Source organism: Myodes glareolus, chromosome 11, assembly GCF_982192425.1.
Source record: "Myodes glareolus chromosome 11, mMyoGla1.1, whole genome shotgun sequence".
NCBI lineage: Eukaryota > Metazoa > Chordata > Mammalia > Rodentia > Cricetidae > Myodes > Myodes glareolus.
The window spans coordinates 16,342,568-16,370,043 of record NC_142036.1 but is presented as its reverse complement, the minus strand read 5'-3'; the positions used below and the strand labels follow the sequence as shown (position 1 = coordinate 16,370,043).

The window sequence follows — 27,476 nt, the reverse complement described above, 5'->3', positions numbered from 1 at the left end:
TCGTCATCTGTAAAATGATAAGTTTTTATCTTGGGGTGGTGGAGCGTTAAATGGGTCAGTGCATGCACAGGTAAGTACAGGGTCTGGCTGATCAATCTCAATAAAGGATAGCTTGACTGTTGTCACCCACACGACTCTGCTGGCTTCGCAGCCTTTTCCTCTAGTCCATTTAAGTCTCTGGCTTTCCAGTACTTTCGTTTCCCTTCTCAACTTTGCTTCTTTTTCCTGCTCTTTTGTGCTTTCTCTTTCTCACTAATATTCAGGGACTTTTCTGTTCCATTTGTTGGTAGAATGTGAAGGGTATCGTTTTGTCATTGACTGAAAAGATCATTTGCAGCCAAGATTTTAGAAACTTTTGGAGAAGGGAGCTGCAGAAAAGCTGGGTCCTAGGTATGAAGTTGCTCTAGTCCCTTATCTCCAGAGTTTGTCTTAAGCTGTAACCCTTTTTGTACCTTCTTGTACCCAGCTGTAATGCTGATATGCACTGGGACCATTTCGTTTGCTTTTGTAACCTGACTTATAGCCTGTGTTTGTTCACTCACCAAGTGTTTACCAGGGCCCATCTATGCCAGCTACTGTGCAGGCCTTAGGGATGCGTGACTTACTCTTAACACCCAGTCACTACCCTCAGGAAGGGTGTGTAGCCTGGCTCTTGAGATTTCAAACCTGCGAATCCCATTTGATTTGCAGGGTAGACTTGGGAATCAGGGATGGGGAGGATGAAGTCTGGTCATTTTTTTCTTAAGTTTAAAAACTTATTTTATGTATATGGGTGTTTTGCCTGCATGTATATCTGTGCACCCATGTGTCCAGTGCCTGCAGAGGTCAGGAGAGGGCATCAAATCCCCCAGAACTGAAGTGATCTGCCAGGTGGGGGCTGGGAATTGAATCCTGGTCCTCTGGAAGAGAAGATCTTGCTCTGAAGGGTTGAGCTACCTCTCCAGTGACAAGCAAGTTTGTTTTTGATGTCTTTTTCATTGTCTTTTTCAATGGAAGACTGATTTTTATTGGACTTGTTTTCAGGTTTTTCTGAAGAAGTTATCTTTTGGGGTTGAGGAGGATCCCATTTTACAGTAGCTTCTGTATAATTTGAGCCAAATGACTCCTAGAACTTAATAGGGAAAAAGGAAGGAAACAGACAACAACCGTTGATTGAATTTGTAGAGATGAGGAATGGATTAGGAGATAGTTATGCAAATAATAAAAATGGGCTTGGGGCTCAATCTTGGAGAATTCTGCCAGTATTGACCCAGGAATTTGGGAAAGTCAGAGGACAGATATTAGGTGGTGTGTTTTTTCTGTTGTTGTTTTGTTTTGTTTTGTTTTCTGTGACAAGGTTTCTCTGTGTGACAGCCCTAACTGTTCTGGAACTAGCTCTACAGTCCAGGCTGGCCTCAAAATCATAGAGATTCTCCTGCCTCTGCTTCCCCACTGCTGAGACTAAAGGTGTGCACTAACCTTTAGTCCCAGCAGTTGGGATGGGTGTTTTTTTTTTTTTTAAATGAATTGTTGAGACAGAAGCAAGTTTAGATTGCGTGTTTGTTTCCCATGAATGTACGCTTTGGATCTGGTTGTAATAGTTACAGTGAGTCTTTGCTGTAGTCTTGGGGCAACGTGGCATAGTTTTTTGTTTGTTTTGTTTTGGGGACAGGCTCTCACTATAAAGCCCAGACTATCCACAGACTTGCCCTCAGCACAGGGTTTTTGAGAGAGAGATTAATCCAACAAAGATGAGTACAGTGTTGGTTGTACTGTACTCTAGTAGTTGTTTGTGGTTTTGTTTTAGTTCATTGGTTGGGGGTGGGGGTTGGCAGAATCTGGCTGTGTAAACTTTGATTGGTTTGTGAACTGTCAGTGGAGACCAAGCTGGCCTTGAATTTATGGCAATCATTCTTCCTCTACCTACCGTGTTCTGGGATTACAAGCTCGTTTAGGAGTCAGCGTGCTGCCTCATGGGGTAAGAGCACTTGCCTTGCAAACCTGGTAACTTGAGTTCAATTCCTGGAACCCATGTAAAGGCAGACAAAGGACCGGCTCCACAGTGTTGTCCTCTGGCTTTCACATAGAAACCATGGCACAAATACACCTACGTATGTGCATCTCTCTCTCTCTCTCTCTCACTCACACACAGACAGACACACACACACTGATAACAAATAAATAAGAATGTAAGGTTTGCAACTGGAGCAGAAAATGTAGATGGAGATGAAATTAGATATAGAACTTTCTTCAGATGTCTGGTTTCAACACTTGGGTTGGGTTTAACCTGCGAACAGTTGGCTAGCCAGCAGGTACAGAAGCAGGGAAGCAACAGCATTTCATTTGTAAGATAAAGTATTCCCTGACCCTTTGCGTTCCACCATAAAATCTTTCTTTCTTTGTTTGTTTTTCAAGACATGTTTTTCTGTGTAGTCCTGGTGGTCCTGGAACTCATTCTGTAGACCAGGCTGGCCTTGAACTCAGAGATCTGCCTGTGCTGGGATTAAAGGTATTAATCTTAATATGTCATCTACTGGCCATGGTAGTGTATGATGTACTCCCAGCAGACGTGAAGCTAAACTAGATGATCCCTGGAAGTTCTAGGCCAGCCAAAGCTATGGTGTGAGACTGTATATCAAAATAAATGAATAACTTAAAAGCCAAAATAAAGATGGGTTGCTAAATGATCTTAGCAGATTATATTTACAAACGTATACACACACATATGTGTAACAATTATAATTAAAGAGTAAAGAAGCCCAGGAGGTGGTGGCTCACATCTTTAATCCCAGCACTCAGGAGGCAGAGGCAGGCACATCTCTGTAAATTCTGACCAGTCTAATCTACAGAGCAAGTTCCAGGATTGCCAGAACTGCACAGAGAAACCTTTTCTCAAGAAAACAAAACAAAAGCAAAACAAAACAAAATAAAAAACCAAAAAAACCCCACAAAACCTACAGAGAATAAGAAGCTATGGGTCAAAAAAGCTGGGCATGGAGGTCCCTGCCCGTAATCTCAGCACTTGGAAGAAGTGTGAGAGCCATGGGCTAGTGAGACTGTAAAAAAAAAAAAATTGTACAGGAATACTAATTGTTACTTTGTATTGAGTTTAGAGAAGGTCCTTGAGACATAAATGCTATCAGAGCCTCTAGTGATATGTGACAATTATACTGCTGAGTACATAATTCTGTTCTGGGTTACTCCTAGCTCTGGTTTTGGGAAATGCTCATTAAAATGATGGTTGGATATAGTCCACCTTCCATGTTTATGAATTTGATGGGGGAGGGGAGAAAAATTATAGCTTTCTTTAAAAAAAGTTTTTCTTGATGTGTGTATCTGTTTTGTGTATTCCATCAGTATGTGGGTGCCTATGGAGCTAGGAGAGGGTGTTTGATCCATAGAGCTAGAGTTACAGGAAGTTGTGAGCCATCTGAAGTGGGTATTTGCACTCTTAACCACTGATCTGTCTCTCTAGCCCATAACTTTTAGCTTCACTTTTGTGTTTTAAATTGAAATGCTCATAGCCAAGGAAGCATTGCTTATATATTTTAAATTTATTTATATTTGTGTGCACTATATGTGTCTGCTTATCCATATGTGTACCATATACATGCAGTGCCTGAAGAGGCCAAAGAGGGCACCAGATTCCTTAGTACTGGAGTGCTGCCAAGTTGGTGGGTGGGTGCCAAGAACCAAATCCATGTCCTTTGGAAGAGCAGCAAGTGCTCTCACCTGCTGAGCCATCTCTCCAGTCCTAGCATTATTTATCTTAAAGACTGGAATAAAAGGACTGGGTATAGCACTAGCAAGAATGAGGGCCTTGTGTTTGATATCAAGCAGAGAAAAGACAAAGGCAGGGCAGAGGGAAGGGGATTGCATTGAGAATATTCTTTCTCAATAAGACTAGAAGTTAACATTTTATTTATTCATTCAACAAGTATTTATAGACATCTTCTCTATGCTAAATTGGCATTCCTTCTCACAGAAGAGGTTATTTAGCAAGTGAAGAATCAGAAGCTGTGATGAGGATTATGAAGGCCATGTGGATGGAAAGGAGAATTTAGATATTCATAAGTGATCTGGCCTGGGAAGGCCTTTCTGTAGCTGAGCCCCCAGGGATGAAAAGAAGCCACATCTGTGGGAGGAGATGATTCTGTGTAGAGGGCATAGTGAATTCTAAAGCCTGAGTGGGGAGAAGGCGCCCTTGGTGTTAGTGCCTAGAAAATAAGTGAAAGTGAGCTAGAGGGAGAAATTAGGATTAGTAAGCGCTAGGGTTTCGATGTGGACAGCATTTGATTCAGAGCCTGGCTTTGCCCACCTACTTCAGAACTGTGACTATTTTCAAAAAGTTAACAGGTGTGTGCCACCATTTTCAATAAGTTAATTTTAGTAGTGCTATTCCACCACCAGGATTACAGGTGTGTGCTACGGTACCTGGTTTATATTCCGAACCGTTTTCAGATTCCTGTTAGTATTACTAATTCATTTCCACTGAACCAGACTTTTATCACCTTTTGAAATATTTACAAGGGTCTGGAGAAATGGCCTAAAGGTTAAGAGTACTTGTTACTTCTGCAGAGGACCTGGGTTAGTTCCCAGCATCCATCTCAAGTGGCTCACAACTCCTTATAACTCTGGTTGTGGCCTCCAATGGTGCCTTCAAGTGCATATACATGCATACTTGTGTATATACTCAGACACTCACATACACACACAATTAAAAATTAAAAATAGGGGCTGGAGAGATGGGTCAGCAGGTAAGATACTTCTCTGCTCTTGCAGAGAACCTAAGTTTGACTCCCAGCATATGGTGGCTCACAATTGTCTGTAACTTCTGTTCTAGGGGATTCATAACCTCTTGTGGCCACTGCAGGTACCAGACATGGTACACAGATATACATGCAGGCAAAACTCCCATACTTGTAATACTAATAATGATAATAATACATTTTTAAAAATATCTTTAAAACCGGTTCCCAACAGTATTCTTGGATATGTATCTGTGCTGCTTATAATGGTAAAATAAAAATATTTATGTTAAGAGAATTTTAGTTGATACATATAATGTATTCTTTGTTTTTTGTTTTATCTACTGTGTAGCTCAGGCTGGCCTGAGGTACACTTTGTAGTTCCCACTGGCTCTAATTGGGGAGCCTTGCAGACTAGGCTGTCTTGTAGACTAGGCTGGCCTCAAACTCACAGAGATCCATCTGCCTCTGTCTCCCAAGTGCTGGGATTAAAGACGTGTACCACCACCACCTAGCAAAAGATGATATTTTGCTGCTGGTCCATTTCTGTCACTCATTCTTTCCCTATCTATTATCCTTTCTCAGCATTTGTTCCTCTGTTCAATGCGTAGTTGCCGAGTGCCTCTGACATTGCTAACCTTTTTCTGATGCTGGTCTAGAGGATGTAAGTGAGGCATTGTGGCCTCTGCTCTCATGGGATTTACAAAGCTGTGTGTGTGTGTGTGTGTGTGTGTGTGTGTGTGTGTTGCGCATGCACATGCATGTGTGCACATGCACGTACATGCTTACATGTGCAATAAAGCAAGAAGATATGTAGACAAAGCAAAGCAGATGACACGATCGTGCTGTGCTTGAGTGGGTAGCCAGACATATCTTGTGTAGGAGGTGCATTTAGTAGAGACACATTTGTTGAGGCCCTTTATGGCAAAAGCTGAATGATACTTAGATCATTCAAGACCATCAGGTAAGAATGAGTTTGATGGCTGGGTGGTGGCGCACGCCTTTATTCCCAGTACTCGGGAGGCAGAGGCAGGCAAATCTCTGTGAGTACAAGGCCAGCCTGGTCTACAAGAACTAGTTCGAGGATAGGCTCCAAAAGCTACAGAGAAACCCTGTCTTGAAAAACCAATAAATAAATAAATAAGAAGAAATGAGTTTGATGAACCTGATCAGAAGAGGACTAAGGGCTCAGTCACTCAAGCAGATAGTGATAGAAAACTCAAAATGCCAGTGAATTAGGCATCCAAAAAGTTTCTTGAACCTGTACTGGCTAATTTTATGTTTACTTGGCACATGCTATATAGCTATCAGAGAGGAGGAGCCGCAGTTGAGAAAATGCCTCCATAAGTAAATGGGCTTTAGGGCATTTTCTAAATTAATGATTGTTGGGAGTGGACTCAGCATATTATGGGTAGTGCCACCCCTGGGCTGGTGGTTCTGGGTTATTTAAGAAAGTTTGTTGAACAAGCTTTGGGGAGCAACCCAGTAAGCAGCACCCCTCCATGGCCTCTGCATTAGCTCCTGCCTCCAGGTTCCTGTCTCACTTGAGTTCCTGTCCTGACCTCCAGTGATGAGAAGCAATGTGGAATTGTCAGTCAAATCTTTTCCTCCCCAGTTTGCTTTTAGTCATGGTGTTTCATCACAGCAATAGTGACCCTAACTAGGACAGAACCTGAAGATGTAAACTATACCTCCAGATTGAATCAGACAGACTGACAATGTACACCTGTTGGTTATATCAGAGTGATGTCCAAGGGCTGTGGACTAAGGGGAAAGATTGAGTGACATTCAAGGCTCAGCTCGGTGGTCTCAACTGAGTCTCCCACTTCAGTGCCATCTTCTGAAAGTTGGGGAAGAGGTCACTAATATTCTTTAAAAAATGCTGGCATGCCCCCCCCCCCCCGCAGGCTCACAGAGCAGCCACTAGTCCAACAGAGACAGCTGTGGGTCTCTGCAAGATCCCCAGGGGCCATGTAAACAGGAGGCAAGCAGGCGGGAGCGTCTGGCTGTGGGCAGGCAGGCACATGGCAGGCAGGTAGGAGACAGAGACATGGACATGTAGAATGAGATTAAAATATTTATTCAGGGGGTTATGGAGGAAAGGGGGAGGGGGAAGAGAAAGGGAGAGGGAGAAGGAGAGGGAGAGAAAGAAAGACAAAAACAGAAAAAGGGAGAGAGAAAAACAGACGCCAAGAGAGAAAAGAAAGAGACCAAGATGGCGACGAGGGATCAGAAGTCAATGGGAGTGGGCGTGGCTTGTCCCTTAAAGGGACCAGAGATCAAAAGAGATCAAAAGGAATAACAGTCACCTCATGCCAGGGCAGAGCAAGGCTTAAAACGAGTGAGTGAACTTGGTTAACCACAGGTGCTGGTGAGTGTAGAGCATCTTGATTTAGTGCATGGATGAGCAGGTAGGAGCTGCAGGGTGCGTGGGTTCAAACACTGACATGGATGATGGCTATGGGAATAGACATTAACGAGGAGGGGATTATTTCTCTAGAGTGGGCTTATTGTTCTAATACAGGCTTTCTCATGTGTCTTACTCAGACAGGTGGGACTTCATTGCTGGATGTTTTCGGTGGAGTCTTTACAATACTCTTTTTCTTGGGGGGTGGGGATTGAAGCAGAACTAGAGTCAATTTAGAAAAGTTGGAGATTGATTTGTTTTGAGATTGTTTTTACTGTAACCCAGGCTAACCTGAAGCTTACTGTCTAAATTTGAACGGCAATACACTTGCTTGCAGTCTCCTGAGTGCTGGGATTACAAGTATTCTTCTGACTATTAAAGAAGTATGAAGGGCTGGAGAGATGACTCAGCCATTAAAGGCTAGGCTCACAACCAAATATATAAGAGTTTGGTTCCCAGCACCCACGGCTGTCTCTCCCGCCACCAAAGGAAAAAAAGAAGAAGTATGAAAATGAATTTAGGCATGACTATTGGGACCATTTATGAGAGAGAGAGAGAGAAAGAGAGAGAGAGAGAGAGAGAGAGAGGGGTACGCTTAGGAAAAGGATAGCACATACTTGAGTTGTGGAGTCTTCTCAAGAGAGCTGCCTCCTGGCTCACTTTAGTTCACACTAATCCTGATCTTTTCATGGAAGCCCCTGTATAGTTTTGTATCTCTTTGTTGTTGCACTGCCTTTCTGGCTAGATCATAAACTCCTTGAAAAGAATTATGCTTTATGCTCTTCTGTTCCATCACTGTGTTGACTATAGCGTCAGTAATTCATTTTTCATTATAATATTATTATTATTTCACATGTATGGATTTTGCCTGCATGTAAATCTGCAACACATGCATGCTTTGCCTATAGAGGCCAAAAGAGAGCTTTAATCCCCTGGAGCTGATTGTGAGCCATGATGAGGGTGCTGGTGATTCAGCTCAGGTCCTCTGGAAGAACAGTCAGTTCTCTTAACTACTGAGCTGTCTCTATCATCCCAGTTTGTTTGTTTATTTTGGTTTTTCGGGACAGGGTTTCTCTGTAGCTTTGGAGCCTGTCCTGGAACTCTTATAGTTCAGGCTGGCCTCGAACTCACAGAGATCAGACTGGCTCTACCTCCCAAGTACTGGGATTAAAGGCACGCACTACCACCGCCTGGCATTTATTTTTATTTTAAATTATGTGAATGTGCCTCTGTCTGTATGGGGTATGTGCATGTGAGTGCAATATGAGTGGTGGCCAGTAGAAGGCATCCCGTGGAGCTGGAGTTACGGGAGGTTGTAGACTACCTGACATGGGTATTTCCCAAACTTGAGTATTCTGCAAGAGTGTTACATGCTTTTAACCATTAAGACGTCTTTGCTACCTCCTCATCCCCCAACCATGATTCTTTCCTGTTGAAAATATCATGTTCCCACTATTAAATATTGTGGCTTTTTGGTATGACTAGATACTGAAAGAGTTACAATGCTGTATTCTGTAGCCTGCAGGTTTCCCTAGATGATGAATAAGCATTCCTTCTGCCTGAAGAACACCTGTGGAAACCTTGACCATGGCATCGATATCAGAACCTGTAACATTCCGAGAATTCTGCCCTTTGTACTATCTCCTCAATGCCATTCCCACAAAGATCCAGAGGGGCTTTCGCTCTATTCTGGTCTACCTCACAGCTCTGGATGCCAACGGGGACTACATTGCGGTGGGCAGCAGCATCGGCATGCTCTACTTGTACTGTCGGCACCTCAACCAGATGAAGAAGTACAACTTTGAAGTAAGTCTTGTTTTCCTTTGCATCTGAGTATGTGCCAGCCATACTGCTGTTTCTCCACTGGTGTTCTAACTGTACTACATGAGACACTGTACCTTACACTTGCTAGCCTCCAGCTTCATACCTCAAGCCAACTAAATATTTCCCCACCTCTGTCAGGGTCCATCCTCGACAAAAATACCTTTCTTCCAGAGATGAGGCCCGTGAATTTAGAAATATAGCAAAGAATACAAAGACGCATACAAAAAATAATAAAACACAGAAACACATAGGATAGTATCGGGAGGGAATTTCAGTGACTACTGAAAATTCAGCCGTGTTTAATTTCCAACAGTTTGATATTACCCCTAATTTCAAAAGCTAGGAGTAGAACAAAAGGACTCCGTTAACATACAAATTGAAAGACACGGGGTACATTCACCACTCCTGCCCTAGACGAACCACTCCCTGGGTGGAATCCCAAATTATTTTCATAAAGGGAACTAGAACTTAGTTGGACCCTTAGACTTTTGTTTTAGGTAGGAACCAGCTACTTCCCTATTTCAGGAGCACAAGGTCTGGCAACTAGGCACACCTGTTTACAGTAGCCTTGAGAGAGCAGAACTCTGATTTACCACTAGGTGGGACCTCTGTTTGAATTAGAAGCACAAAACAAGTCTCTCTGACCTTTGGCCTCTTTGGGTCCCTACAGACCTTTGTCTCTAAAAATCTTTCCTCACTTTAAAAGGACATTTAAATGTTTACCAATTACACCAGGCGGTGGTGGCACATACCTTTAGTTCCAGCACTCAGGAGTCAGAGGCAGGCAGATCTCTGAGTCTGAGGCCAGCTTGGTCTACATAGTAAGTTCCAGGACAACCAGGGCTACACCAAGAAACTCTTGAAAAACAAACACAGAACAATGTTTACCAATTGCTAATAAAGTTTGTTTCTCAGTGTTGTGCCCAGATTCAACCCCCAGAGAGAGACCACTAGAGAGGCCCAGACTGTTTAATTAGCATAATACAAACATGTTTGAAACCCATCTCTGACCCCACTGCACTGAGGTAGAGAGGAGTTGTATCTCCTCTGTGGGGTAAGTTTTTAAAGGTGTAACTACAAAGAGGCTTTTTGAAGCTGCTTTTGGTAGGGGTGCAAGGTCTTTTGCTCTGTCCCACCCTGCTTCTTTAGCACTAGGAGTTGAGGAAGGCCACTATCTTCCTGGGAAAACATTATGCTAGGAAATTTCTTCTTACCCCTTTGAGAATAAGGGGTGAGGGTCCCACACTCAGTATCTAACTTAAATTCTACTCTCTTGAGATTATTCTGAAAAAGATTTACAGTAATCATTGACATAGTCCCAGACTATACACATCTTAAATAAAGTGACTGGTATGTGAATGGCCTGGTACAGCGGTCACCATTTAGTGAGCTTCTGTAGCTTACCAAGTACATAGCTTTAGTCTTAAAAATAAAAACAAGCTGGGTGGTGGTACTGAAAGACCCCAAGTATGGGGAGACTCTCACTCAAGTCTCGGGATAACACGACCCCCCCCCCCCCCCCCCCCCGTAACTCATGAGAGATCGTCCTTGCTGCAATCACAGGAGGTTTAATTGACAAGACAGGAACCAGTGCACTGGGGCCGAGACCCATAACTCACGCAGGGGAGGTATTGTCCTTTAAAAAGACTATATGATGGGAGTGCCCCAGCGGCCTGCAAGCCAGGCAGAAGCTGCCGCCAGAGCAGTACAGGTTACCGGAGGCGGCAGAGCTGGTCCTGTCATGTAGCAGGGGAGAGTCAGGCAGGCAGGTGCGGTGGATAATAGTAACAGACATAAGGCTAGACATAAAGGTAAACATTTATTACTTAAAGAAAGGGAGACATAAAGACATGGAGACAAACATAGAGAAAGACAGAAACACGTGTGCACACGGCAAGAGACGGACAGAAAAGGGGAAAGCCAAGATGGCGACGAGGTCAGAAGTGGCTGGAAGTGGACGTGGTTAGCCCTTAAAGGGACCAGAGGGAACATAAGGAATAACATTCCCGGATCCTTTTTATAATAAAAAGTAGAAGGTTAGACATTACAGTTTGAAGGAATTGGGCTGGCAAATTCTCAAGGCTGCTTCTGGCTGATTTGTGGGCGTCGTCTTTGGGTGGGGGTGAGGGAGATCTGAGAGAAGCTGGGTGCTGGTCACATCCTGGCATAGTTGGTCTCTGTTCCTGACAGGACAGGTGTCTGTGGCATGGAAATGTCTGGTGTCCCTTGTACCTGGTTAGGGTGTTGGCAGAACAGAGGACAAAGTTAAATTGAGAAAAAATTTTTAGGACCAGGGAATTGAGGGGTTTGTATCTGACCTGTTTAAGATGGGTTCTTTAATTTGACTCCCTGGAACTTATAAGAAAAACATAAGTTTTAGACATATATATATATTGTATTAAAAACTCCTTGGGTTTGTAAAAACAGAAATTATAATGAAAAGTATTTTTATTTGGTGAGACAACCTGGCAAAACCTCTTAGCTATCAGACTGTCAGAGATCTTTGAGAAGGATAAGATTTTACTTGAGTTACTGATTAAAAAATGACAGAGAATTTACTTGGTTGGCATCCAGAGCTACTCTTTTGGGTCCTCCACAGCTGCTGAAGGTTGTATTTGACCTTTGTTGTTTAGCGCAGAGCCTGTCAGGCTTTAGAAGACCCTGTGGGCTAAGAAATCTTTAGGAAGACAGGCCTTCCTTGACCTGGGCAGCTAGGCTGTCGATTCCAGTGATCCTGTCCGCGTTTGGAGGTCTCCAGTTTAGGTGAAAGGCAGTTTTTGCCCAATGGTCAGCGCTTGGCAGTCGAAGCAAACTGCAGACGGACGCTGGTCTGTGACCGTTTGTCTTTTGTCTTTTTGGAGGAATTAGAGTGCTTGCTAGGAGCCAACCTGTCTCTTTTTGTTATGAAAAGTTATTTAGTAATTAAATATTTAAATATCACATTCCCCAGATTTCTGAGCAGTTGAGGCTGTTTATTAGGTATAACTGCAGTATAGAATCTGTCTGGAAGGTTGGGTCTGAGTTTGACTGTATTGACTCTTAACAGGTAAGATCCACATTTGTAAAAAGACAGAAAGAAAAAAAAACTGTTTGTAACATTAAGATTAGTGGCAGAATTGACAATGGTAGAGAATAGCTTAATATTAAATATTAGAGAGTTAAAAGTACATACCAGTTTAAAATATGAGACTTATGATTTTGTAGTCTGAAACGAGATGAAATGAACAATCATTATACATAGAAAGATTGAACAGGAATTAGGCAAACTGCATGCTTTTGATGGGCCCTATCAAAAAGCATGTCATTATGCAAAACACCTGTAATCAGAGTTAACAAGGATTTCAGTGAACACCAAGGAGGGGGAGAGGAAAGGCAGGACATACATAAGAATGAGAGAGCTTGGTCGCGTGATCTGGCTCTCAGTGAATCTAGTGATAAAGTCACCTGACCCCAATGAACATGGCGGCGGCCACGTGTTGTGGCTTGAATGGAAAAACCGCAGGAATTTTAAAAGCTGGGGGCCGCCTGATTGTTATCCAGAGTCTGAATCGTGAAAACCCGCATAAACAGACAATTTAAAGACGGATAGGTGTGGAGGATTTTTGAGTAAGGCATATTTAGGCTGGTACGGCTTGCTTTCCCAGGTCAAGACCGTGAAAAACCCACAAAAACCGTGGCATCTTGAGCCTATGGGGAACGGCTCCCCGTTTAGGTGAGATGCAAGCAACCATCCGAAACATGTGCCCAGGAGTCCGAGGTGCCCATGTGGGATAGTATCGGCTGAACCGGATCAGCCAATTACGTCCGTGAGAAAGATGGGAAGGAAGAAAAGATTGAAATAAAGAGGAAGAAGGCTGGAGGCCCTGGGCCCCCAGGTGAGGGAGTGCTGGGAGCTGGCCAGGCCAGCTGTCCCAGGCACGGGTTCAACAGGATGCAAGCTGTAATGAACGCCAGCGAAGGGGTGAAGAAGTACCCACCCCGAGCCTAGAAACACCGGGAGGACCGGTCAATCCCGGGGTTAAAAAGGCTCAGTTAAGCTGGCTGGAGTGAGGAAACTTACAATTAGAAGCCGGTGTTGTTTGTAGGAATGAGTCCAGGCAGTTGGAACACATAGGTCGGTGTTGAGAAGTCCTCGGTCCCGATTCAATCCTGGGAATAGGAGCGGGTGAATCTATCCGAGCCACGGCACCAAATATTGTTCTTTAAAAAGACTATATGTTGGGAGTGCCGAGCGGCCTGCAAGCCAGGCAGAAGCTGCCGCCAGAGCAGTACAGGTTACCGGAGGCGGCAGAGCTGGTCCCGTCATGCAGCAGGGGAGAGTCAGGCAGGCAGGTGCGGTGGATAATAGTAAACAGACATAAGGCTAGACATAAAGGTAAACATTTATTACTTAAAGAAAGGGAGACATAAAGACATGGAGACAAACATAGAGAAAGACAGAAACACGTGTGCACACGGCAAGAGACGGACAGAAAAGGGGAAAGCCAAGATGGCAACAAGGTCAGAAGTGGCTGGAAGTGAGCATGGTTAGCCCTTAAAGGGACCAGAGAGAACATAAGGAATAACAGGAGGAGTTCGACCCTGAGTCACTGGGAGAAGGGGTTTTTAAGGGAAGAAACCACAGCTCAGTAATACGAAGGGGTAGGGAGGTCGTCATAGAAAATTCTGAAAATCCAGTGATGATCACAAGGGGGCAACTTCCTGTTTCTCAAGATTATTCTCAAGATTATAACCTGCTAGTTCCTGAAACACAGTATTCCAAAAATACCAATGATAATCACAAGGGGGAAACTCCCTGTTTCTCAAGATTATTCTCAAGATTACAGTCTATCTTCAGCTAGTTCTTGAAACACTGAACTGGCTAATTCTATATTTCTGATTTTTCTCCCCCTGCTTAGATTTTTGGCTCTATTTTTTCCTGCTGGGGGGGGGTGGATTTATCCAGGGCTTTTATCGGGGGGACCCAGATTAATCTAGGTCTTTCAGTACCACATGCCTTTAATCTCAGCATTCAGGATGCAGAGGCCAGCTTGATCTATAGAGTTAGTTCTAGGACAGCCAGGGCTACACAAAGGATTCCTGTCTCGAAAAGCAAAGCAAACCAAAAAACCCCCATAAAACAAAAACTCTATGTATGTAGCCCTGGAACCCATGACCCTTATGACTCAGTCTGAGTTAAGCTTCCAGGTGCCCTAAGTTATGCCTGTGGATAATGATAGTAAGTGGCAACACTGGCATTTGAACTTGGCAGACTATGTAGTCTGTACTAATGTAGCTTAGCAGTGGCCTGCTTGCCTAGATGCATACAAGCCACTGGGTGCAGTCCTCAGTACTGAAAACAACAATAGCAGCAAAACTATTGTAGAGACTAGAGAGATGGCCCAGCAGTGAAGACCTTTTGTAGAGGACCTGGGTTCGGTTTCCAGCACCCTCATAGTGATGTACAACCATCCCTAATTCTAGTTCCAGGGAATCTTCTGAACTCCCAAGGGCACCAGCCATGCATGTGGTACACATATGTATATATAAGCAAAATACTTATACACACATGCATTATATAGCTTAAAAAGAAAAACTGTTGCTTTTTTTGTTTTTAGTTAGGTAGATAGGTGGTTCAAGATACCATCCTGATGTAGCCCAAACTAGCCTAGAATTCACCATGTAGCTTAAACTAGCCCCAAGCTTGTGATCTTCCTACGTCAGCCTCTTAAGTTCTGGGATTGTTGGTAAGCACCACCATGCCCATTTCCCATTGCTATTTACTTATTTATTTACTTGGTAAATAATATTTCACAGATTCAACTACTCAAGTCCCGCAAACATTAAAGATAATCATAATTAATATTTGAACTATAATTACAAATTTAATATATCAAAAATTTCTCAAATCTTCAAACACTTAACAAGGAAGAGTTGTGAATGAAAGATGAACCCTAGCAAAGTAAACTGAAGTTACTGTCAGAGACATAGAGCTTAAACTGCTAAGGATAAGAAAAACTCTTAGGCTGAGCATGGTGGCACCACATGTCGTTAATCCGAGCCCTGGTATGACAGAGGAAAGTGGATCTCTGTGAGTTCAAGGCCAACCTGTTCTACACAGTGAGTTCCAGGTTAACCAGGCCTATTAGAGAGCCCCTGTCTCAAACAGAACAAACAAACAAAAACAAAACTCTTAAACATAACTAGAAAAAGTAGCCTATTAGCTGTAGGAGATGGTGATTTGAATGACTGTACATTTCCCTTAGAAATCAGAAGACAGTAGCATATATTCTGAAAGAACTACCCAGCTGAGGATGGTAGCACGCACTTGTCTCAGCTACATGAGAACCTGTGGTAACAGGATCACTTGAGTCCCCAAACAACACAGCAAGACCTCTCTTAAAACAAACAAAACTTCCTAGAATTTCCTAGCCTTGTAATGTCTATTATAAACAAGAGATATCTGGGTGTCAGGGCTCACACCTGGAATCCTAATACTTGACAGGCAGATTGCTGTGATTTTTTTTAAATGAACTGAACATTTTTAAAATATTTATTTATTATGTATACAGTATTCTGTCTGCATGTATGTCTGCAGGCCAGAAGAGGGCACCAGACCTCACTACAGATGGTTGTGAGCCACCATGTGGTGGCTGGGAATTGAACTCAAGACCTTTGGAAGAGCAGGCAATGCTCTTAACCGCTGAGCCATCTCTCCAGCCCCAGATTGCTGTGATTTTAAGGTTAACCTGGACTACTTAGAAAAACTAAGGTAAACCAGATGGCAAAAACCTGTGATCCTAGCTTTCAGGAGGCTGAGTTAGCCTCCTGAGATTGTGAGTCTGAGACCAGCCAGTTCTACACAGCAAGTTCCAGGCCTGCCAGAGTTTTATACAGCAAATAATTAAACAAATAGAAGAGAAGGAAAAAGAGGGATTGGAAACCAAGTTTTCTTAGTTAAAGGAAAACAGAATATTGATTGTCAATACCTGCTCTGAAGTTACTGTTTAAGAAAATCTTTCAGAGGGAAAAGCATCAGGAATGAAAGAACAATTAGAGTAAATTCTTAGGGAAATAAAATAGGTTATTTTTTCCATATTGAGTTCTTTAAAATATATTTGACAGTTGAAATCGATGTGTGTAGATATAGTCGTATGAAAGACAGACACAAGTAGGGGTGCTATATGGTGCTAAGGATCATATATTCTGTTTGCAGAGGTGAAAAGTATATGTGAGTTAGGGATGCAGCTCAGTGTGGTAGAGCACATGCTTACTAAGTACAAGCCTATGCACTGCCCGGGTTAAATATGCATACTTATTTACTACATATACAAGTATTTAAGTGCAAATGATTCAAATATATCTAAAAGACAGAAATTGTCAGAGCAAATTCACAAAAAGATGAAGGCAAGGCATAGAAGCATGTGCCTGTTACTTTGTGTTTGTATGTGTGTGTGTGTTTGATCCCTGAAGCTCATTGACCAGCCAGAGGTTCAGTTTCAGTGGGAGACCCTGCTGAAAACAAAGATGATGAACTGGCAATATGATCCTCAGGTAAAGGCACTTGCTGCTTGGAACCCATGTAGTGGAAGGAGAGAACCAGTTTCTACAATTTGTCCTTGGACCTCTACATGTGTACATAGGATGTGCTTATTAACACACACAAAATAAATAAGTAAATGTAAAGCAATTTTTTAAAGCAATTGAAGACACCCAACGTCAACCTCTGAGGCTCTATATGCATGCACACACATATGCATGTGTACCCACATGTGCACACCTACACTAACAAGTACATACATCACACACAATACAACACATACATACCATACCATACTCAAACAGAAAGAGTAAAATAAATATAGCACTAGGCAGAAATTCAATTAAAATGCAACGATACAAATTAAGTTAAAAGTAACAAGATAGGGCTGGGGTGATAGCCTAGTTGGGGAAGTATTTGCTGCACAAAGCAGGAGGATTCAAATTCAGATCTACAGCACTACACAAAAAACCTCCAGTTCCAGCACTGAGAGCCAGAGACAGAGGGATTCTGGGGACTTGTTGACCAGCCGGAGAGTCTACCTGAAAAGGTGAGCTCCAGGTTCAGCTCGAGATCCTGTCTTAGACAATGAGTTAAAGGGCCTGGAGAGATGGCTCATCCGTTAAGAGCACTGGCTACTTTTTCCAGAGGACCTGGGTTCAATTCCCAGCACCCACATGGCAGCTCACAACTGCCTGTAACTCCACTGGGATCTCACATCTTCACACCAATGCACATAAATAAAGTTAGAATAAAAATTATAAAAAAGAAAATAGGTTAAAGAGTGTACTGGCTAGTTTAATGTCAACTTCATACAAGCTAGAGTTCTTTTGAAAGATGGAACTTCAACTGAGCAAATGTACCCACTAGGGTAAGCACCCCCACCCTTTGGTTTTTCAGGATAGGGTTTTTCTGTGTAGGCTGTCCTAAAACTAGCTCGGTATACCAGGCTTCCCTCGAGCTCTGAGCTCCACCTGCCTCTGCTTCACAACTATCTGGTATGGTGTATTTTTTTATTGATGACTGATGATGATTCTATCTCACTGTAGTCTTTGCTACCCGTTGGCTAGTAGTCTTGGGTGCCATAAGACAGTAGACTGAGCAAGTCATCATGAGGAACAAGCCAGTAAGCATTGATGCACTGATGCTCCATGGCTTCTGCATCAGCTTCTGTCTCTAAGTTCCTGCCTTGTTTACCTGTCCTGGCTTCCTTCATGATTGACTGTAATAGGGACATGTAAGCTGAAATAAATCTTCTCCCTTCCCCCAAGTTGCTTTTGGGCATAGTGTTTTATCTCAACAATATAGACCCTAACTAAGACAGAGGACAATAGAAGAGGATATAGTGAGTTCCAGTTCAGCCAGAGTTATACAGCAAGACCCTGTTTTAAAAAAGGTGTGGGGAAAAGATGGAAGGTGGGCGGGGTAATGGTGACACGAGCCTGTAATCCAGCACAGCAGGGGGATCAGAATTTCAGGGCAGCTTTGTCTGCATAGTGAGTCCCAGGCTTGCCTAGGCTGTGTCAGAACTTGTTTCAACAACAACAGCAAGAACAAAGGAAAATGATACACCATGTAAGTAAATACTGATCAATAGAAAGTTAGAGTAGACACGTTGGTATCAAGACTGTCTTCTAAGCAAAGAGGTTAACAGGGTAAAAAGGGATGTTACATAATGACAATGGTTTACAAAGAAGACATAGGAGTCTAAGTGTGTCAGTCCCTAATGACAGAGCTTCATCATACATGAAGGGAGAACTAGAACAAGTCAGTATTTAACAAGAAACTTGGAGTCTCTCAGTAATAAAAGTAGAAACTAGGAAAACAAGAATATAGAAGAGTTGAGGACTCACCGTCAGCCAGCTTCATCTAAATTGACATCTATAGAACTGAATACACATTTAAAAAAAACATTCTCATTCTGTGGCCTTGGCTAGTCTGGAATTCACTCCGGAGACCAGGCTGTTCTTGAACTCAGAGTTTAGCCTGCCTCTTCCTGCAAGTGCTACAATTAAGGGGAACACCACCATCCCACCTGGATACATATTCTTTACAAATACCTGTGGGACATTCACCAAGATTATGAGTCATAAAATGTGCCACCACAAGTTTAAGTTAGACTGCACTGCTTTGCTGTTTTGTGGAAACATGATTCTATAAAGTGTACAGCTTGATGAATGCACACACACCGTCCCTGGTAATCTCCTAGATTGGATAAAGAACATGTATACAGGGGCCAAAAAGAACATCAATCATCTTCCTCTGTCTCTCTTTGCATTGTTGCCTTGAAACAAAGTCTTTTACTGAACCAGAAACTTACCATGTTGCATAGGCTAGCTGACCATTGAGGTCTCAGGATCCATCTATCTCAGCACTTCAGTGCTGGGGTTATAGTCATAGACACACATCCCTGCCTTTTTTTTTTTTTTTTTAACTTGGGTGCTAGGGAGTTGAACTCAGATCCTCAAGCTTGCACCATAAACATTCTTAGTTACGGAGTCATCTCCTCAATCCCTTGAAATAGCATCTTTTTCATTTCGTTTTTTCAAGACAGGGTTTCTTTGTGTAGCTCTGGCTGTCCTAGAATTTGCTGTGTAGACCAGGCTGGCCTTGAACTCAGAGATATGCCTGTCTTTGCCTCCTGAATGCTAGGATTAAAGGCCTGCACCAACACTGCTCAGCCAAATGGCATCTTTTAAAATGAAGTTATGTCTTAAAGAAGGAAACAGACCTTTAATGTGGTAAATATAGCTAGTATGTGCTTTTGTGAGTAGTATCTTTGGAATTCCACCACCAGCTCCCCACCCCCAGGTGGTGGGAGGGGGCAGATGGAAACACAAGAATTTGTTCTTACTTATTGGCCAAAAGTATAATGATGATGGACCAGAGTTTCCAACTGTCTGATTTGAAGCTAAATACATGATGTCTCTTTGCTTAGTCTTCAGCTTGTAATTTCTTGGACTCGCCTTCAGGTTCCTCTATGGTTTGATACCCAAGGGGATTCCTAGCTCTCAGTTTCACAATGTCTCCATGCTTATTCTCCCAGCAAATTCAGTCAGCAGCTATCTTTGGAGTCAGTATTCTCTCTCATGTCAGGTCCTCCATCTGTGTAAAGCAGACTGTGGGCAGCTCTGCCTTTGTGGAGCTACAAGTCTAAAGAAAAGACCAGAAAAATAAAAGAAGTAAGCTAAGTAAAATATCAAGCAAACGAAGCAGAACAAACCGGTCAAGGGGCTAACAGGTGTCAAGAGGTGTGGTAGCAATTAGCAGGAAGTCCAAGGAACATCCAGCTAAGAACATGACACTTATTTCATGAGCATGCCCAACACAGTATGTTGATCCTCCTGTAGTGGTCCATTCTAGCTGGAGGATTGTAAAGCCCCTGAACCTGGTCATGTCCATCCTGTTTTTTAGTCCAAAGAGTCAGGGTTCAGAAAGTGATGAATGTTTCATTCAGTTCAATCTGGTATAGTTTCTAAAGTGATGCAGAAATTTGTCTCTCCATGCAGCTAAAGTGTGTTTGTCTAATGTCTTCCTTTGCCATTCCCTATGCCATTCCCTATGAAAGTAACTCCTGGATCTGGTGAGATCCAGAATTGTGGCCTCTGATGCCTGCTCATTGATGTGTTGGTATCATTGTAACATGGAGGCTCTCACATGTCCTTACCATGGGTTGTTTCAATTCATTGATGGCTAGGTGTAGTGATATTTCATTTGTATTTTAATAAATAAAGCTTACCTGAAGTTCAGAGAGTAAAACAGCCACACTGATCAATCTTACAGACCAGGCAGTGGTGACACACATCTCTAATCCCAGTAGCCACACTAGTTTGCTATAGAAACCAGGTGGTAGTGGTGCACACCTTTAATTCCAGCACTGGAGAGGAATATAAGACAGGAAAGACAACTCTCATACGCAGTCTCTTTCTGAGATTCCTGGAGGCAGACTTGCCATTTTAGACTGAGGTAGAGGTAAGAGCCAGTGGCTGACTGTTTTGCTTTTCTGACCTTCAGGTTGAACCCCAATTTCTGTCTCTGTTTTTTTTTTTAATTAATTGTGCTACATCTAGGAATTTAATTTTCAAAAATTTTTGATGGTGGCTCCTGTTTCCGTATTTAGGAGTCTGAGGCAGAAGATCGATCTGTTTAATGCCATTGTGGGCTATGTTCCAGACCAGCCTGGGCTATCTGTCTTGGCACACCCTCAGTTTGGATTTCTTGGAACTGGAGTCACAGATGATTGTGAGCTGCCTTGTGGGTACTGAACCCAGGTTCTCCACAAGAGTAGCCAGTGCACTATTAACCTCTAACATCTTAAAATCTCTCCATTCCAACCACGTAATAGTTCTTAATTCCCTAGTTCAGTTTAATTCCAAATTTATGTCTGTGTGTGCATGTGAGGACTTTTGTTGTTGTTATTTTTCTTTTTCAGAGAAGATCTTATATTCATTCACTGTATAGTTAAGGATACCTTTTAACTCCTGATCTTTCTTCCTGTGCCCTCCAAGTGCTGAGATTACAGATGTATGCTACCATACCTGGTTTATGTAGTGCTGGGGGGGTCAAACCCAGGACTTCATGTGTGCCAAGCAAGTACTCTACCGAATTGAGCCATGTTCTTGGCACCCCCACACATTTCTTTTTCATGGAAATTAACAAACTGATTTTAAAGTGTAGATGAAATTGTAACAAGTAAAATAGCCAGTATAGTAGTTCAAAAGAATGAGATGTGAAACAATGAGCTCATGGGAAGCAAATTACAAAGTTTCAGTAGCCAAGGCAGTGTGGCATTAGTACAAACAAGGGCAGACCTAGCAGATTACTGGCATAGAACCAAGTGAAGACAGCCACAATGTATTTGGACACTAGAGTCATTGTAGATGTGTATAGACTGGAGATCACTTGTCTAAACTATTTGAGACCACTATTGGTTCCACTTTTTGAGTTTGAATTGGGCTAGAATTGGGGCTGGGCAAGCTGTACTGCAGGATGTTTTCTGATAAATGGCCTGCCACGTTGAATATGGACATAGAAGGAAAGTGAAGCTGGATCCTGCTTCACTTCACATGGTGATTTTATCAGCATTTTAAGTATTGTGGTTGTGTGCTGGCAATCTAGGTGTCCCCTTCCTGAGTCATTTGCCTCATCCTGTTGTTTAGGCTCTTTGAGCGTCAGTCTTGGGCTCCCCCTTCAGCCAGTATCACTCCTTACTCCATTGTGAGTTATGGAAGTTGCCAGAGGAGACAGCAAGGTTGTATGAGAACTCTAACAGTCGTTCTTTATTAATGAAGAAGGAAAAAGAGGCAAATTTTATGAATCTCTATCTTATTTGGCCTTCTTAACTATCTCAGAGTATTTTGCACATACCAGGCTTTTGATATACTAGCAGGTTCTGCTGAAGTTTAAGCTTTGGCTCACCACAAGAAGCTCATAATGAAAGCTTTGTTAGACTTCATGGTTCCCATGAGCCAGCTCACAAAGAACGCTTTCTCCTGATGTGGTTTTGTCCATGTATAAAGGAAAAGAGCAGCCTGCCAAGGTGCCTGAGAAGGTGGGTGGAGCCAGCCTGATGCTTTGGTGTAGGCCCAGAAAGCCAGTCCAGGCGCCTTTCAAATCAAATCTTCCTTACTTAACAGCTTTGTTTCCTTTTGAGACAGTCTCACTTTATTGTTCAGGCTGGCCTTGAACTCATGGTGGTCCTCTTGACTCAATATCCTGAGTACTGGCAATTGCCAATTTGCATCTTCCCAATCTTCACATTTTTTTATTATTAAATTTCTGTTTTAGGAGGTTTTATTGCTAGCCAGAAGACAGCAATATGTGATGTAGGAAGTGGAGAATAAGGGAGGCAGGAGACTTAATACACAGTAGATTGTGGCCAGAGTTATCTGAAAGAAACACAAAGTGACTTGATGGGTAAAGGCCTGTGACCTGAGTTCAATCTGGAGGACCCACATAGAGGAAGAAGAAAACCTACTCCTGCAAGTTGTCCTCTGACCTGTACTCAGCGTACACAGCACGTGTGCACACACAGATACACATCCCAAATAAGCAAGCAGAAGAATGTCTCCCAGGCCAGACTGAGAAAGGACTGCTTTTATACCAGAAAAGAGAATGACTGAAGGAAAGGACTGTCTGCTGTGTCCCTTGGAAAAACGAAATATCAGCTCCTGTAGCAGGGAAACCCAAGAGCTGTGTCCACAGAAGGACAGCTCTGTTCGAAGTCTGTGCCTCAAGCAGCTCTCATGGTGGGACCCTTGTGGTCTGTGAGCATGATATTTGATCAGAAATTGTTCCCTTCTTGACAAGTATTCCACTTGTTGCTCATGTTGATAGACTGTGGGGGTAAAATACATAGGTCACTCCTCTGGGCATTCTTTGCATAACCATTTGTTTATTATAAAATAACAAGGTGGCTTTTTGACTTAATCTTCAATCTCTCAAATATGGTCATTAGTCTCCTTGACTGATGAACAGCAGACACCAAAAAGATTGAGTATCTGAGTCATGAAGGTTGAGGGCCAGACCTTCATGTGCTGAAGCACCTACTCCAGTGCTCAAGGGGGCATATACTTTAGGAAAAGCTATGATTAAAAACAAGGGAAGACTTAATCCCAATTTGAAAGCAGGGTTTTGGTGAGATGAATATGTAGTCAGATGGATATGTAGTCAGAGATGGATATGTAGTCAGAGCTTCAGAGATGCTGATGACAATGTCTCTCCAATGTGTCATTGCAAATTTTGAAACGCAAGATCATATTTCATATTCACACATGAAAACAGAATTTTAACTGAGTGTAGTGGTATACGCTGTAATCCCAACACTTGTGAGGCAGAGGCAGGTGAATCTCTATTAGTTTGAGGTCAGCCTGTTCTACAGAGTGAGTTCCTATACAGCCAGGGCTACACAGAGAAACCCTATCTCAAAAAGAATGAGACCAGCCTGGGTAACATAGGGAGACCCTGTCTCAGTAACAGCCAAGAAGAACATCATATCAAAGCATTTTGTGTTTGACTGACTGTCATCTGGGGCAGCAATGTTACCTATCTGTCTTTCTGTACCTGTCAGGCCTGACCATGTCCTCCTATGACACCCCCCATACTTGATCTATTTGATAGAAAAGTATGAGAATCTAGACTCCTCTACAGATGGCTTTGTTTGCCTCTGTAAGTGAGATTACAACACAGGTGCTCTTCAGATTAATTGTCTGGCTGTAGCATCTTTAAAGTGAGAGAAAAACTCAATACTTGATGCTGAATGGAGCAGATTATTATTGTTACTACTTGTAATTGGATGTTTCCTGCTCTTACTGCCTACTGACTCAGAGGCTTACTATAAATTATAAATGCTTGGCCAATAGCTTAGGCTTATTACTAACTTTTACATTTAAATAAACCCATATTAATATTTATGCTTTGCCATGTGCTTCGTGGATTGTTATCTCACTTTTTACATGTCCTGCTTGCTGGCTGCCTGGCATCTTCTTTAACTCCCCTGACTCTGCCCTCCTTCCTCCCATCATTCTGTTTGGTTTTTCCACCTAACTTCTTGCTACTGGCCTGTTAGCTTTTTTTTAACCAATGAACATAGACCACAACAGCTCCTCCTCCTCTCCCTCATACCAGGGCCTTGTGCATGTACTTTACCACTGAGCACCATCCTTTCATTTATTCATTCCAGTCAGTGCCTGGGAGAAGACATATCCCTTTGGAGTTTTCTTGCCAGCCGAGTGATCTGGCGTACTCTTAGTTAGGGTTAGATCCTGGGAGTTACAGCTCTTGCAGAGGTTATGCATCCCGGCTTCTCTCTGTGTCTGACTTGGAGTCCATTCTCCTCAGCTCTCCTCAGCTGAGGTCTCAAGGCTCTGGGTGACAGCTAGCAGCTGGGAAGGCAGTCCCAGGGCATTTGTGGCTTCAGCGCTGCTTTCTGCCTGCTTTGGCTGCAATGTCTTTATTTTTGGTGCTGCAGATTTTCCTTACTTTTGTGAAAACGCAGCAATACATTTCAAAGGGCTCTTTTCTGTCTTAGTATTCCCAGGTGTGTTTGTACTGTGTGAGGCTGAAGCCTCATAGTCTGTTTCTGTCTAAACCATGGTTGAGTGCTGCTGATAGTCTGATTTCTTTTTTCTTTCTTTCTTTTTTTTTTAACATGAGCATGTACCTTGTATCTGATTGCATTCTTTTTTTAATATTTATTTATTTATTATGTTTACAATATTCTGTGTGTATGCCTGAAGGCCAGAAGAGGGCACCAGACCATGTGGTTGCTGGGAATTGAACTCAGGACCTTTGGAAGAGCAGGCAGTGCTCTTAACCACTGAGTCATCTCTCCAGCCCCTGATAGTCTGATTTCTTGGGGTAATTTGGTTGTTAGAAACCATGACATTTATTAATGGTCAATTAATATTAATTCAAGCTTAGCACATAGGCTTATTAGAAAACACATGTATACATACTACAGTGGATACTGAATGATTATTTTTATTTTGAAACCATTCAGAAAAATTTCAAACTGTTTTAAGTTTGTGCTATGGCAAGCAAGATCTCTAACAAGCTACTTAGCTTCCCTGTGTACTGTGGTTTTTCTATTTACATATTCTTAGGGAAAATGTTCTTTCAATATCCTGTTACCATGTTAAGACTTTGTATATCCAAAATGTATTATGTCACCTTCTACCTTAGAAGCAATGTTAGGGAATTTTTCTGGTGGCACCAGATAATAAAATTCCTTTTTTCCTCTTTCCTCTTCACACCCCTAACAGACTATCTATCAGTAAGATCTTTGACTTTGAAGGCCCAGAGCCCAGAGCTGAGGCCTAGCAGATTCTAGAGACAGTCATACTTGCTTGTGAACCCTGACTTGATTCTGACTGCCTTTGACAATTCAAAGCAGCTTCTTGGAGCTCAGCCCCTCCTTTATAACACAAAGGCAGTGATAGCATCTCCCTTCATAGTTGACTGTAGATTCAGCAATGCAGATACAGTGCTTAGCAAGGTACATATCACAATCAATCAAAAAGGGTGGCACATGCCTTTAAACCCATTACTCAGGAGACAAAGGCAGATGGAGCTCTGCGAGTTTGAGTCCAGCCTGGTCTACATAGTGAGCATGAGTTCCAGGCTATCCAGAACTATGTAGAGAGACACTGCCTTAAAAAAGAAGTTGTTACACTGTTATGTTGTTATCACCATCCCCAAAGATCTTGATGGAGTTTGTCAGCATTGTGGCTTCACTGCCTGGGGAGCCCATTTCATTAACTGTGCTTTGCTAGACTTGACACTTGCTAACTTTGTTTCTTTTGGGGTGGGGGGAGTTTCATTCTGTAGACCAGGCTAGCCTTGAACTCACAGGGATCTGCCTGCCTCTGCCTCTCTGAGTGCTGGGATTAAAGGCGTGTGCCACCACCCAGCAACTCTTGCTAACTTTGGCCTGAGCTACTGCAGCAGACTTAAGTTGGTCTTCCTGTGTAGCCCTACTCCCTGTTCCACCTGCCTGCTTCTAATCATGCTTAAGACAGATCTGACTGATAACACTAGCAAGATCAAGCATCTTCAAAGGCTCCCTCTGTTCCCTATTGCCTGAGATCTGGATTTGTTAACCTGTATCACCATCTGGCATTGGATTTATTTATAGCCCACAAAAATATCCTGAAGGCTGTAAAGAATCAAATGAAAATGAGTTGTCGGGTACCACCCCCAGCTGCTGTAGGCAGCTTTTTTGTGTGCATGTCTCATAGCTAATCTATTAAGAGAACCAGGACTATAACTTACTTTGGTAAACCATAGCTTCACTTGGTCCCTAGAATTTGGACAGCTTTCTCACATATTTGGCAGGATGACTACTGTAGAAATTACCACATCAGAAATTAAGGGATTTGCCAAAAGGGAAAACAGATGTGTGATTTTTGTGAATAAATAATTTCAAAATAAAAGGTGATTTCATAAAGGATTTGAAACTTGAATATTTGTGTGCTGTGCCATGGTTTTAATACACTCACCTGAAGATTGAGTCAGTGTTAGTTAATAGTATATTGAACTAAGAACTAAAGATGCCAGAAATCAGTTAGAAATTCTTTTCAGGTATATTGTTTAATTAACTGGACAATTCTGGGAAAGGCAGGTCAAGAGTCACCTCTCAGTGGCTCTTTGCTTGTCCACATAGACATCTAGTTGATCTTGGCTCTGGAGTGGGCTTTTCTGACTTTAGACTTCCTTTCTGGCTCTCTCTCTCCCCCTCTCACTTTGAGACAGGGTCTTTCAACGTAGCCTTGACTGTCCTGTGACTTGCTCTGTAGACTAGGCTGGCCTTGAACTCACAGGCCTGCCTCTGCCTTCTGAGTGCTGAGATTAAAGGTTTGTACCACAACCACCCTGCCAGACCTTTCTTTTTATATTTATTTTTATTGTTTGGGAAATAACCTCTTGTCAGAACTCCATCACATTCTCTTTCCCTTGGGCTTTTGAGACAGGGTCTCTCTACACAGTCCTGATTATCCTAGAACTCACTCTGTAGACCAGGCTGGCCTCCAGTTTACAGAGATCCCCTCTTTCTGCCTTCAAGTGCTGGAATTAAAATCATGCACTACTCTTCCTGGTTCTCTTTCAATAATGACTCAGTTTATTCATGATTAATCAGCATTTCTTTCATTAGAAATGGCTTCTTTAAATTGTTGTTATTTTGGAGATTAAAATTTTTAAATGGAAAATGTGGTTTCTGGGAAGATAGTGGATGGTAGGAAACCACTAGGCATTGCTCCCGTTTTTAGCTTGAAGTTGTTTGTGCAGAATCTGTCTAATGAAATTGATTTGGAACTCAAGTCTGTTAGCATGTGACTTCTAGACAGCTTAATGGTAAAATGTGGTAGATTTGGTCAATTTTAGTCTTTAACATAATAGCAGATACTATGTTTCATCCCTTGTCCTGTGGAAAGCAGCTATGTTCCTGGAACACCTCGTGTTTCAGGACCCAGAGTACTCTTGTTGTGCCTGTGTCACAAGA

At 42.6% G+C, this 27,476-nt stretch overlaps 1 protein-coding gene and 1 long non-coding RNA gene across 8 annotated transcripts in view; one reads left to right on the top strand and one right to left on the bottom strand.

Moving 5' to 3' along the window:
* Positions 1 to 27,476, top strand: part of Tecpr2 (tectonin beta-propeller repeat containing 2) — a 105,231-nt gene that overhangs the window by 733 nt on the left and 77,022 nt on the right. For 4 of the 5 annotated variants that reach the window (XM_048431335.3, XM_085697963.2, XM_048431331.3 and 1 more), the window contains exon 2: positions 8,653 to 8,940. In XM_048431335.3, the coding sequence (XP_048287292.3) occupies positions 8,722 to 8,940 (219 nt within the window). In that variant the 5' untranslated portion in view covers positions 8,653 to 8,721. Of the gene's footprint in view, positions 1 to 290; positions 391 to 8,652; positions 8,941 to 27,476 lie in introns of all 5 variants that reach the window. The other variant, XM_048431333.3, reaches the window with a different exon arrangement.
* LOC146892497 (uncharacterized) lies at positions 10,765 to 13,602 on the bottom strand. Of its 3 annotated transcripts, none has more exons than XR_015739180.1 (3): positions 13,238 to 13,545; positions 13,019 to 13,107; positions 10,765 to 12,163 (listed from the first exon to the last, which is right to left on the bottom strand). It is a non-coding gene; the product is annotated as an uncharacterized LOC146892497 (long non-coding RNA). The 3 variants fall into 3 exon arrangements; XR_015004609.2 differs by having other exon boundaries at positions 10,765 to 11,190; positions 12,131 to 12,163; positions 13,019 to 13,531; XR_015739179.1 differs by having other exon boundaries at positions 13,019 to 13,602.